This window comes from Podarcis bocagei (assembly GCF_964188305.1).
Source record: "Podarcis bocagei genome assembly, chromosome: 6".
Taxonomy (NCBI): domain Eukaryota; kingdom Metazoa; phylum Chordata; class Lepidosauria; order Squamata; family Lacertidae; genus Podarcis; species Podarcis bocagei.
Genome location: NC_138130.1, coordinates 101,753,397 through 101,767,001, shown reverse-complemented (window position 1 = coordinate 101,767,001; position 13,605 = coordinate 101,753,397). Strand labels below are relative to the sequence as shown.

Here is a 13,605-nt window from a genome sequence, read left to right as displayed (position 1 = left end):
CCGTGGAGACAAATGGTTTGCTTAATAAAGCTTAATGACTGATTTTTCCCTCCACTAATCAGAGCTAAGAATGTGCTTCATTAAGATAATTAACTGAGTAGTTGCTTAACTGTCAGTCCTAGACACAAATTCCCAGGTTCCTTGCTTCTCTCTAAATAAAAGCCAGAGGAAAAAAAGATCCTGGCTCCTTTTAATCATCTTTATTAGTAAGATGATGGGCAAAAGGGTTATTAATTTTTTTTAAAGGCAGTTCTCTGCCTGGCGCTGCGACATTTCGGATAGTACGGAACATACTGTTGGTGTGCCAGCCAGAAAGAATATTTTAGTTCATATGTTGGTCTGGAAACAGAGAGATAAATTTGAAGCTAGTTTTTTGTTATGAAGAGCTGAGCTGCATCCACCCAGACATTTAACACAAGTAGGCCATCAGACCTTGGCGCTTCCTCAGTGCTGCCAAAGCTTGAACTATAGAGCAGAGCCCAAAGCTCCACTCAGGATGCTCCCTGGATAGTTGGTTTAAATGTATCTGGAAATCTGCATCTTTATGTGATTTGATTATTTGTTCTACTTGTACCTTCTCTCTCCGCCCCTCCCCAAGCTCAGGGTGGCATAGATACCTGTTCTGACCTTTTAACCATAGTTCTAGTTACAGGTAGGTAGCCGTGTTGGTCTGCCGTAGTCGAAACGAAATAAAATAAATAAATATCTGAAGAACTGTGCATGCACACAAAAGCTCATACCAATAACAAACTTAATTGGTCTCTAAGGTGCTTCTGGAAGGAATTTTTAAATTTTGTTTCTTTTAACCATAGTTAGCCAATATACCTGAAGGAGCATCTCCACTCCCATCCTGCCCGGTCACTGAGGTCCAGTGCCGAGGGCCTTCTGGCGGTTCCCTCACTGCGAGAAGCCAAGTTACAGGGAACCAGGCAGAGGGCCTTCTCGGTGGTGGCACCCGCCCTGTGGAATGCCCTCCCACCAGATGTCAAAGAGAAAAACAACTACCAAACTTTTAGAAGACATCTGAAGGCAGCCCTAATTAGGGAAGCTTTTAATGTTTAATAGGTTATTGTATTTTAGTGTTCTATTAGAAGCCACCCAGAGTGGCTGGGGAAACCCAGCCAGAAGGGCGGGGTATAAATAATAAATTATTATTATAATTTGGGGATCATTCCGTTTGCTCGAAAGCTTACGTCCCCTCCGTGGTATGTTGCGTCTACGTTGCAGCCGTGTTTATCACTTGCCAGATTCTTTCCTAACAATGACTTGCCAGTGGGATTATGGAGAACTGAAACCATGATGCGTGACAGAATTTCCATCAATCCCTATTTTCCCCTAGATATTTTAGAGTAATAATTGGTGTAAGTGAAGGCACTTATTCAACATCTTTATCAACGACTTGGATGATGGACTCAAGGGCATCCTGATCAAATTTGCAGATGACACCAAACTGGGAGGGGTGGCTAACACCCCAGAGGACAGGATCACACTTCAAAACAACCGTGACAGATTAGAGAACTGGGCCAAAACAAACAAGATGAATTTTAACCACAAACTTGACATGAGCCAACAGTGTGACGCGACAGCTAAAAAAGCCAATGCAATTCTGGGCTGCATCAATAGGAGTATAGCATCTAGATCAAGGGAAGCAATAGTGCCACTGTATTCTGCTCTGGTCAGACCTCACAAGGAGTACTGTGTCCAGTTCTGGGCACCACAGTTCAAGAAGGACACTGACACACTGGAACGTGTCCAGAGGAGGGCAACCAAAATGGTCAAAGGCCTGGAAACGATGCCTTATGAGGAACGGCTAAGGGAGCTGGGCATGTTTAGCCTGGAGAAGAGGAGGTTAAGGGGTGATGTGATAGCCATGTTCCAATATATAAAAGGATGTCACATAGAGGAGGGAGAAAGGTTGTTTTCTGCTGCTCCAGAGAAGCGGACACGGAGCAATGGATCCAAACTACAAGAAAGAAGATTCCACCTAAACATTAGGAAGAACTTCCTGACAGTAAGAGCTGTTTGACAGTGGAATTTGCTGCCAAGGAGTGTGGTGGAGTCTCCTCCTTTGGAGGTCTTTAAGCAGAGGCTTGACAACCATATGTCAGGAGTGCTCTGATGGTGTTTCCTGCTTGGCAGGGGGTTGGACTCGATGGCCCTTGTGGTCTCTTCCAACTCTATGATTCTATGATTCTAGGTGAGTCTCCCTGGGGGGAGCATTCCACAAATGGGGAGCCACCTGTTCTAGTGTTGCCACCCTCCATACCTCTAGTGCAGGGGGCAAACAAAGAAGGGCCTCAGGTGATGATGGCAGGTCTGCCCGGGTCCCCATCGTTCAGCCCGGACACTGAGCTCCAGATCCAAGGGCCTTCTGGTGGTTCCCTCGCTGCGAGAAGCCAAGTTACAGGGAACCAGGCAGTGGGTCTTCTCGGTGGTGACGCCCACCCTGTGGAATTCCCTCCCGCCAGATGTCAAAGAGAAGAACAACTACCATACTTTTAGAAGACATCTAAAGGCAGCCCTGTTTAGGGAAGCTTTTAATGTTTAATAGATTATTGTATTTTAATATTCTGTTGGGAGCTGCCCAAAGTGGCTGGGGAAACCCAGCCAGATGGGCGGGGTATAAATATATTATTATGATTGTTGTTGTTGTTCTTGTTATTATTAATATTAATATTGGGGGAGGCAGTCCTGGAGTTATTGCGGTTCTGAGCTTCATTAGGCTTCATTAGGCTTCATTAGGTCAAAACGAGCACTTTGAACTGGGGCGGGAAACTAATTGGCAGCCAGTGCCGTCAGGTCAGGGTCAGTGTAATATGCTCTTGTCCCAGTGAGAAAGTTGGCCACTGAATTCTGCACCAGCTGAAGTTTCCAAACAATCTTCAGAGGCAGTCCCACGTATAGTAGTTGCGTATCACAGCTGAGCAGAACCTCAAGCCCAGCCCTCCAGCTGCCACACAACAGTAATAGTGTAATGAATGTTGCTTTATGATATGGGTGTGATTTATTTCCTGAGAAATGAATCTTACACTCAGTGTACAACATGCACCTGTGGCCCAAACATTGTGGGGTTTGATCTGTCCTTTGGCTTGGACTCCCCCTGGTGGAAGAGGGGAATTGTTCTTTCTGATTTCACCCAAGTACCATTTCACCACAGTACTGAAAAACGCGTTTCTTGCGATTCTTTCGCTGTAATTAGGAGGACAGGTAAATCACCCGTGAGAATAATTTAAGAGAATTAAGTGAAGGCTCCAAAACTTGAATATCTGAGTAAGCTGTTGTCTTTTCGTAAATACTTATCTTTGCAGCTCTATGTCATGAATCATAAACATAGTCCTTGCCATCCTAATGTGAGGGTGGGAAATATTTTTCATTATTCACTTTCCCCCTTTCTCTTTCAGAGTTTTCACGTCTTCCACAATGAATCCAGTTTACAGCCCCGTTCAACCTGGGGCTCCTTATGGAAACCCTAAGAACATGGCCTATACAGGTAAGGTTGCTTCTATTCCCATGCTCAGAGGCCTAGTTCCCATGCAGGTCATGTGCCTTTTTATGGGATGTACCATTTCAGATGGAAGGTGGGGCGGGGCTAATCCAACAATGCTCTTTAATACCCCCACTCTCTGCATGTAGAAAGCTAGATCCGGGATGGCAAGTCTTAGCTGGGTTTTAGCCTTGTGAAGTTCTCTCTCTGTGTGTTTTGCTTTGTACATTTGCTCCTGAGAGCAGCACCTATCGGCAGCTTGAAGTGGTGCAGTTCAGATACAGGTTTTGTGTGTACCAGGCAGCTGGCTAAGTCAGATAAGTCGAACCCTTCCAAGAAGTGCGTTGCTGTAACCAAGTTTTGTTGTTCTTCTGGGATCTTGTTGTTACCCTTGGAGTTTCCTTCAGCGCACCAGCTTTTGTTTCGATAAGACTTCTCTCCTCAGGCATGCTCTAATGTGATACTTCAATTTGGGCTTAACATTTGGTATGTCTACCCTATGGGATCTCATCACTTATCTTCAGTCTGCACGCCTAAAATAAGTCAGTGGTTTCTCTCTCTGCTGATGGCTGCTTCCTTCTGCATAAATAAGTCTCTGTAGGTTACAGTGATGAACTTTGCCGTGAATTACCACTGATGTAACCTGTGAATATTGCACAACAAAACATTATCATATGTTAGCAATTACATCTGCTGAAAATACAAAATGAAAAAAAGAGAGGCCCCAATCCAGTTATTTATTGCTGATGGTTTCTTGTTTTAGTTGCATGCCCTTGCCTCTCAACTTTATAACTTTATAACTTTCCCCGTAATTATTGGAAGTTGTTTATGTTCTGCAACTGTATTGATGAATCAGCATCTAGATTTGGAATATATGACATTTCCTTTTTCTATTACTGTGCCCTGTCAGCAACAGTAGACTTAGGAAGCCAAATGTCTGACGTGGCTTCCGATAAGTGCAGGAAGCTCCTGCAGCCAATCAGAAGCTGCGCCTTGGTTTTTGAACTGTTTCAGGAGTCAGACGGATTCCCAGAACAGATTAAAGTCGAGAACCCAAGGTACCACTGTAATAGAAAATGGGGCCAGTATCTACATGTCCTAGAGCTTTTTGTCACTTTGCAGACAGGAGTGATGCTCAGCTGTTCTGGGATGCTGTTCTGGGATGCACCAGTTGCCACATTATAACAGACTATTGTAAGTCTTGCCAACAAAGGTCCGTATAGTTAAAGCTCTGGTTTTCCCAGTAGTGAATGTATGGAAGTGAAAACTGGACCATAAAGAAGGCTGATCGCCGAAGAATTGATGCTTTTGAATTATGGTGCTGGAGGAGACTTTTGAGAGTCCCATGGACTGCAAGAAGATCAAACCTCTCCATTCTGAAGGAAATCAGCCCTGAGTGCTCACTGGAAGGACAGATCCTGAAGCTGAGGCTCCGATACTTTGCCAACCTCATGAGAAGAGAAGACTCCCTGGAAAAGACCCTGATGTTGGGAAAGATGGAGGGCACAAGGAGAAGGGGACGACAGAGGATGAGATGGTGGGACAGTGTTCTTGAAGCTACGAACATGAGTTTGGCCAAACTGCGGGAGGCAGTGGAGGACAGGAGTGCCTGGCGTGCTCTGGTCCAGGGGGTCACAAAGAGTCGGACACGACTAAATGACTAAACAACAACAACAACATTGTAAGTCTACAACTACTATGTTGTAGATCTTGAAAGAAGCTGCCATGTGTCCTACAGAGTCTAGTTGTTTTGTTTGGAAGTGTCTTCATTGCTGCTGCCGCAGCCGGTAGCAAGAGACTGTCTCTGAAAAACCTTCTCAGTAGGAAATTAGGAAGATGGGCATTTTGACCAATGCCAGTTGGCATGCAGGGACCTAAAATATGAGTTGAGCATCTAGTGCATAGAAAGGTGACGGAATGGGGCAGCTTAAGAGGTGCAGATACCTGGGGAGAGAGAGACTTGAGGAGGAATGATGTCATGGCTGGTGATCCATATGAATTGCATAAGAGGCAAACCTGCACAGGATCTGGAAACAGAACGATATATTGGAACAGACAGAGTGTTCCAGCAGAAAATCAGGAAATGGCTATAAGGGAATAAGAGTTCAGGAGAGGCTGAGAATAAGCATTCATGCCATGTCTGAGCTTGATTCTTTGTGTGTCTTTGTAATATGCATGAAGATAAATGTTGTTTAATAGTGTCAAAATATGTTAACCTCCTAAACGTAGAAGACAAGCTTATGGGGCTGTGATAATCTAATGTGTTCTGCAGGCAGCTGTATGAAAGAGATGCATTTAAAACTCATAGGGAAAAATAGGAAAATAGGAGGTTTTCTCTGTGGCCTTGGCTGCTGAAGGAGCAAAGGGCTTTATATGCTAAAATAACAAATAACCCTGTTGCATTTAGACTAACAAAGGTGCCACAAGACACATTTGTAGTTGACAAAGGTAGCACTCAGTCTCCTGGCATTTGTAAATACTTGTTTTCTCTCAAGTGACGCAATATACATTTTGTTCAGAGTTTTCCATGAACTATCTTATTCTGGCTGAAGTTGTATATTGAATAGCCTTTTAAAAATCTCCTTATTTTGATGTGCTTTCTCCTTCAAATTCAGCATTATTATTCCTGCTGAATCTATATTGTGAGATAGCGTGCAGCAAAATGGCTGGAGCGATGCTGAAATGTTGAGTGAGCCTTATGTATTGGAATGGGTGGTTGCCTTCCGTTTGCATGACTGCAGTTTAGCAGAAATGTCAAGCGCCTTGGCTTTATTCTGGCTGCATGGCAATGACAGGTAACTGCTCTGTCTGTCTTAACATCGGATGAATCAAATGAGCTATATGAATTGATTACACCAAAGTGTTTTATTTGAGCTACCTCGTCTTTTGAAAGGGAAGGCTGCAGTTTGAGTAGCTGTTGGTCCAAATAAAAGGCATTTACTCACTTTCAGGACCAACACTGTTCCAGTGACATAGACCTGCTGAAAACCCTAGTGCTCTATCTAATTTGAATTGATTGAAAATAGATAAGCCCCTCCCCCCCAAAAAAAACAGGGATAGAAAAGCTGGTATCCTAGATCAGCCATAGGCAAACTCTGGCCCTCCAGATGTTTGGGACTACAATTCCCATCATCCCTAGCTAACAGGACCGGTGGTCAGTTTCACTTTGCAGACAATGTCAGTGTCGTTTGTGCAGTTTCTCTTTGCTATTTGCTTGTGTTCTTTTGGTGATGAGAGAAATTGGGGTTGGCCTAGGGTGCGGTTGCTTGTTGTGATTGGCTGTGGCGACCTTTGTTTTCATGTGTGAGTGGTGTGTGTGTGGTTTTTTGAATCAGGTTCGCCCTGTTGATTCATATGCTGTTGGTGGATTCCTGTCGTTGTCTTGTTGGGCTGTGTATGTACCCTTGGGGTCTTACGATGCCGTCAAATGTCACAATTATGTACCTTTGGCTAACACTATGGGTTCCTTGCTCAATCTTTCCAAGATTATGGAATATAAAGGTGGATTAATTTAGAAGCCATAGCAAAATGTTTTTAGGTATGTTAGTACAGTGGTGCCCCGCAAGACGAATGCCTCGCAAGACGGAAAACCCGCTAGACGAAAGGGTTTTCCGTTTCTGAGCTGCTTCGCAAGACGATTTTCCCTATGGGCTGCTTTGCAAGACGAAAACGTCTTGCAAGGGTTCCGATTTTTCCCCGCTTCCCCCCTTTTTTCTAAGCCGCTGAGCCGCTAATAGCCTTTTAGCCGCTAATCCACTAATCCTTTAATAGCCGCTAAACCGCTAATAGCGTTAATCCGCTAAGCCGCTAATAGGGTTGCTTCGCAAGACAAAAAAACCGCTAGACGAAGAGACTCGCGGAACGGATTAATTTCGTCTTGCGAGGCACCACTGTATTTGGTTCCATTTTGTATTTGTCTATATCCTGCTTCTATTGTTATTATTATTATTATTAATAGTGAGTGAAAAAATCAGTGAAAAATTGGGGGATATGCTTTGATAAAGTATTGTGGGCAGTTACAGAAAATAAAACCTGATGCATGGCTGCAAGCAAGCAAGCAAACACACACACACACACACACACACACACACACTTATGAGAGTTTATGTGAGTATGCCATGTTTGCTGATTCAGGTATTTGAAACAAACACCATTTAAAAGTTTAGGTATGTGCAGAGAGCTCTTTGCTTTCTTGCTTGACTCCGATTTGGATGAACCCAAAGCTCCAGTTTACTGTCTTCTTCTTCCCATTCAGCAAATATTCTGTGGAGTATCAGCCATTCTGTTACCTAATTCTATTGCCATGGATTTGTGGCAGGCCAAAGGACTAACCTCATCATAATGAACTCAGAGGTGCTCCCCAGGGCATCCCATAATATAATTTAGCTCTTCTAGTAAGAGCCGCAATTTGATCTATTTCTCTTTGCCATTGAGTGGCGATAGTAATTAAATAGTGATGTTTTGAAAAATCAGCAGAGGTAACTTAGCTGGATAAAGCGTTCACCAATAAATGCACTCATAATTTTTTCCCTGTTGATGAAGTGTCTCCTTGATTCAACAGGAAAAGTATATCGATAGGGCTAGAAAAATAATTCTAGTGTCTAGGCAGTGCCAGCATCAATCTTTCATGCGGCCGACTTGCAGAAGCTTGAATAAATATTTCAAAGTAGTAATACTCAGCAGTAAACTTCTACGAGTTCACGCACCTGGGATTTTTCCGGCCTTGCATATTGAGCAACTATGAAGTTCTTTTCTCTTTACATTGCATTAATGAATGTATTTAAAGAAATATCCCAGCCTGATACTTGAACATATGTATATACTGATGATCTCACTTGCTTTTGGTTAGGGATCAGCAAACTTTTTCAGCAGGGGGCCGGTCCACTGTCCCTCAGACCTTGTGGGGTGCCGGACTATAGTTTGGGGAGAAAAATGAACGAATTCCTATGCCCCTCAAATAACCCAGAGATGCATTTTAAATAAAAGCACACATTCTACTTTTCTGAAGGAAATTAGCCCTCACTGGAAGGACAGTGCTCACTGGAAGGACAGATTGTGAAACTGAGGCTCCGATACTTTGGCAACCTCATGAGAAGAGAAGACTCCCTGGAAAAGACCCTGATGTTGGGAAAGATGGAGGGCACAAGGAGAAGGGGACGACAGAGGACGAGATGGTGGGACAGTGTTCTCGAAGCTACCAGCATGAGTTTGACCAAACTGCGGGAGGCAGTGGAAGACAGGAGTGCCTGGCGTGCTCTGGTCCAGGGGGTCACGAAGAGTTTGACATGACTAAATGACTAAACAACAACAACACACATTCTACTCATGTAAAAACACGCTGATTCCCAGACCGTCTGCGGGCCGGACTGAGAAGGCGATTGGGCTGGATCTAGCCCCTGGGCCTACCCATGCTTTAGGTAGTGAAATGGTAGTTGTAATAGTGGTGGTAGTAGTAGGAGTAGTAGTAGTAGGAGTAGTAGTGAGTATGTGGTTTTTATTATTAGTATTATATATATGCCACCTATCTGGGCAGCTCCCAGCCAAACTTGAACTTGAACTTACTATTTGAGCCTCTTTTGAGCCAGTCATGATCTCTCAGCCTAATCTATGTTGTGAGATACCTGTGAATAATCAGAGCCCTGCTGGATCAGACCAAAAGCCTATCTAGTTCCGCCTTCTTTGCACACAGTGGCAACCAAAGGCCTGTTGGAAACCACAAGCCGTCTTTGTGCAACCCATTATCTTTCTAGAAAGTGTGGGCCAAATTTCCAGAGCGGGTGGTTTTGTTTGTCTCTGACCAGTGTCACACTCTGGCTCCTTGGCACCAGAATCGGAGACAATGCAGGATTTAAGAGAGAGGAGATAACAAAGGATTATTCAGGAGAGGTATGTTGAAGGCTCCTCTTCAAATGTCTGCTAATTTCAGCTATTTGTAGGTTCATTATTTCCTCCCCTCTCCAGTGGCTGCAATCCACCTGAAGCATCTTTTGTTTTCACTAGCAGCATTGAGAGAGGTAAGAGGGTTGAGGTTTGATAGGTGGGAGAGTCAGCCTGCTAAGATGTCTAGGAATGACATCTGCTGGCTCTGCTGAGTGCTTTTGAGCAAAATTGTATGGAATTGAGGGACCAAGTGAATGTGCATTCCAGCTAATCAGGTACTCAAATGACCTTTATTTGCCCTGCTGGAGGTCCCAGGGAGAGATGGAATCGCTTGAAAAGGAAATGGAAGGCAAATTCAAACACGGAAATGCTTAACAAGGTCCCCAGGAATGCAAGTGAATGCACAAAAGGCAGGGAAACTTAGATGTTGCCAGTGTGAGAACCCATACACAGAGCACTGATGAATCAATTGAACCACTAGAGTCCTTAGATGTTTGTCTTGGCTGCCCAGGAGGCAAAGAGTTGTCATAAGAGTGGCTTTTATTTTAAAAACCATGAAACAGAAAACTTCAGGATGGAGAAGAAAAGCCCAGGCACAAAATATATCAAAAGCTCTTCATGTCCTACCATTTTTCTTGCATGGGGTGAGCTAAATCTGAATTACAAAAGAGAACAGACCTTTTTTTGTTGTTGTTGCCTAAAGATTGCTCAACGTTTTAATGAAAAAGACTCCCATTTATTCATACGAGAAATATCTGTGCTGTCCGTGCTGGGACAAGGCAACAGTCCACAAAAATCAGCCACATCAAGGATTTTCATAACTCTAGGCCGGGTGACAGTTCCTGTCCATTAGCAAGTCCCCAGAATTCTGAAAAACCAGCGTTTTGGAATGACAAAATCCAAATTAGCGAGGGGTGGGAGAGGAGCACAACAGCACCAATGGCAGCAAGAGCAGGCAGAGGACTGGGAAGGAGGTCTTGGAAAAGCAGCATGTGCTACCACCAAACAGAGCCACATGCCATGCCCATAGCAGCAGCTCCCACCTACCCACCCCAGTCAGGCTTGGGGCCTGGTTTCATTATAGGCTGCAGCCGACGGTCATGTGGGCCCGGAGGCAGAAGGCATAGTCATGGTCAGACAGTGGATTTGGCAAACAAGAGGAAAGATGCAGTCAAAAGCACACTTGTGGTCTAGCACCAGGTTGAATGATCAAACACCAAAGTTCTAGACCAGGGGTCAGCAACCTTTTTCAGCCGTGGGCCGCTCCGCCATCCGTCAGACCATGTGGTGGCCCGGACTATATTTTGGAAAGAAAAAATACAGTGGTACCTTGGGTTAAGTATTTAATTCGTTCGGGAGGTCTGTTCTTAACCTGAAACTGTTCTTAACCTGAAGCATCACTTTAGCTAATGGAGCCTCCCCTGCTGCCACGGCGCCGCTGCTGCATGATTTCTGTTCTCATCCTGAAGCAAAGTTCTTAACCCGAGGTACTATTTCTGGGTTAGCGGAGTCTGTAACCTGAAGCGTATGTAACCTGAAGCGTCTGTAACCCGAGGTACCACTGTAATGAACGAATTCCTATGCCCCACAAATAACCCAGAGATGCATTTTAAATAAAAGCACACATTCTACTCATGGAAAAACACGCTGATTCCCAGACCATCCGTGGGCGAGATTGAGAAGGCAATTGGGCCGCATCCGGCCCATGGGCCTTAGGTTTCCTACCCCTGTTCTAGACCAGGCTTCCTCAACCTCGGCCCTCCAGATGTTTTTGGCCTACAACTCCCATGATCCCTAGCTAGCAGGACCAGTGGTCAGGGATGTTGGGAATTGTAGTCTCTAAACATCTGGAGGGCTGAGGTTGAGGAAGCCTGTTCTAGACTATGGTCTGAAGGCCCATGAAGCTAAGCAGGCCTGGATGGGTGACTGCCTGGGAGCCACATGTGCTATAAACATACAGATAACATGGAACAGCAAAGTATTAATACATTATCATAGTCTTCTTCTAAATGCATATGAAACAAAATTACCAAAGTGCTTTTTTGTTGAAACATATACAGAAATGTGAAATATATGAAATATATACGTGTGTGCGTGTCTCAAGAAAACATATTGAACAAAACCAAATTAAAAACAGGACGCTTAAAGATGATACGACCCCCCCAAAATTGAGAACAATAAAAACCTGATTAATAAAACTCAAAATGTCGTCTTTAAAACCCTCTCTTTAATATGCAGAGATAGCTAAATCACAACCATGAAAATAAACTGACAATTTTTAGTGACGCATTGGACCTATTATATAAACTGGAATCAGCTGTCTGTGCAGTCAGGTACTACTAATGAAACCAGTTTTCTGAAGATGAGAGGTTGTAGCAGGTGCATTGTTTAAGCTAAATGGAACGGAATGAAGAGGTGATTTTAACCACTTACTGGTATAAAGTACCTAGAACTGAATAATAGGTGGTGTGTTAGAAAACCTGGAAACAAGAAGCAGAGGAGAAACAATGAAGGAGAAAATCCTACACATGTGTTCACAGTAAAGGGAGGAAATCCACTTCATCAGGGAGTTAAACCGTAGGGTAAGGACCCAGCCCAGCTCCCTCTTCATCAGCAATTTGACAGCCAGCTGATGTACATTTTTAATGGTCTCAAGGACGCGTGGTGATTGGTGTGGTGACGCTCTCCAAATGCACCACCAGAAAAGCGCCAGATCTACAAGTGCAGATGTTGCCAGTGTTTTCAAAGCTCTGACCAATGTAAATATTTTCACATGAGCGTTTGATGGCATGAACCAATGAGGACAGCCAAAAGTAGTGAAGTTTTTGTACTTTTTAATGGTCAACTGGACTACTGAATGAATGCATCCTGTTGGTGGTGTATTCTAGAATCATAGAATCATAGAGTTGGAATAGACCACAAGGGCCATCGAGTCCAACCCCCTGCCAAGCAGGAAACACCATCAGAGCACTCCTGACATATGGTTGTCAAGCCTCTGCTTAAAGACCTCCAAAGAAGGAGACTCCACCACACTCCTTGGCAGCAAATTCCACTGTCGAACAGCTCTTACTGTCAGGAAGTTCTTCCTAATGTCAAACTCAGCCAAGAGCATAAGGTCAGACAGATTCCTCACTGGCCTTGCAGACAACTTCATTGTCCAGAAAGTGGGAGAAGCAACAAGAGGAACAGCCATTTTAGATCTGGTCCTAACCAATGTTGATGACCTGGTTAGTTGGGTAGAAGTGGAAGGATCATTAGGCGCGAGTGATCATGCTCTTCTGAAGTTTACTATACAGCGGAAAGGAGCAGCAAGCATACTAGGACTCAATTTCTTGACTTTAAGAAAGCCGACTTCATAAAACTTAGGGAAGTGCTGGGTGAGATCCCATGGACAGTAATACTAAAAGGAAAGGGAGTTCATGATGGCTGGGAGTTTGTTAAGAGGGAGATACTAAAAGCACAACATCAGGCAATACCAATGAGACGGAAACATGGAAGGTGCCTAAAGAAGCCAGGGTGGCTATCTAAAGAACTTTTAACTGAGTTAAGATTTAAAAAGGATGTGTACAAAAAATGGAAAAGGAGGGAAACCACCAAAGAGGAATTCAAACAAATAGCCAGCACATGTAGACACAAAGTCAGAAAAGCTAAAGCACAGAATGAACTCAGGCTTGCTAGAGAGGTTAAAAGCAACAAAAAAGGCTTTTATGGGTGTGTTCGTAGCAAAAGGAAGAACAAAGAAACAGTGGGGTCACTCAGAGGAGAAGATGATGAAATGCAAACAGGGGACACAGAAAGGGCTGAACTCCTCAATGCCTTCTTTGCCTCAGTCTTCTCCGATAAAGAAAACAATGCCCGACCTGAAGAATTTGGAGCAAATGATTCAGCAGAGGAAACACAGCCCAGAATAACTAACGAGATAGTACAAGAATATTTGGCTAGTTTAGATGTATTCAAGTCTCCAGGGCCAGATGAACTGCATCCAAGAGTATTAAAAGAACTGGCAGATGTGATCTCAGAACCACTGGCAGTCATCTTTGAGAATAACTGGAGAACAGGCGAAGTCCCGGCAGACTGGAGGAGGGCAAATGTTGTCCCTATTTTCAAAAAGGGGAAAAGAGAGGACCCAAATAATTACCGCCCAGTCAGCCTGACATCAATGCCAGGGAAGATTCTGGAGCAGATCATTAAGCAAACAGTCTGTGAGCACCTAGAAAGGAATGCTGTGATCACCAATAGTC

At 44.0% G+C, this 13,605-nt stretch overlaps 1 protein-coding gene and 1 long non-coding RNA gene across 6 annotated transcripts in view; one reads left to right on the top strand and one right to left on the bottom strand.

Moving 5' to 3' along the window:
- FAM168A (family with sequence similarity 168 member A) overlaps window positions 1-13,605 on the top strand; it is a 168,934-nt gene that overhangs the window by 70,827 nt on the left and 84,502 nt on the right. For all 5 annotated transcript variants that reach the window (XM_081197463.1, XM_081197460.1, XM_081197464.1 and 2 more), the window contains exon 3: window positions 3,402-3,490. In XM_081197463.1, coding sequence (XP_081053589.1) covers window positions 3,421-3,490 — 70 coding nt within the window. In that variant the 5' untranslated portion in view covers window positions 3,402-3,420. The remainder of the gene's footprint in view (window positions 1-3,401; window positions 3,491-13,605) is intronic.
- Window positions 1-13,605, bottom strand: part of LOC308588853 — a 271,876-nt gene that overhangs the window by 245,925 nt on the left and 12,346 nt on the right. The gene's annotated exons all lie outside the window — the stretch shown is intronic.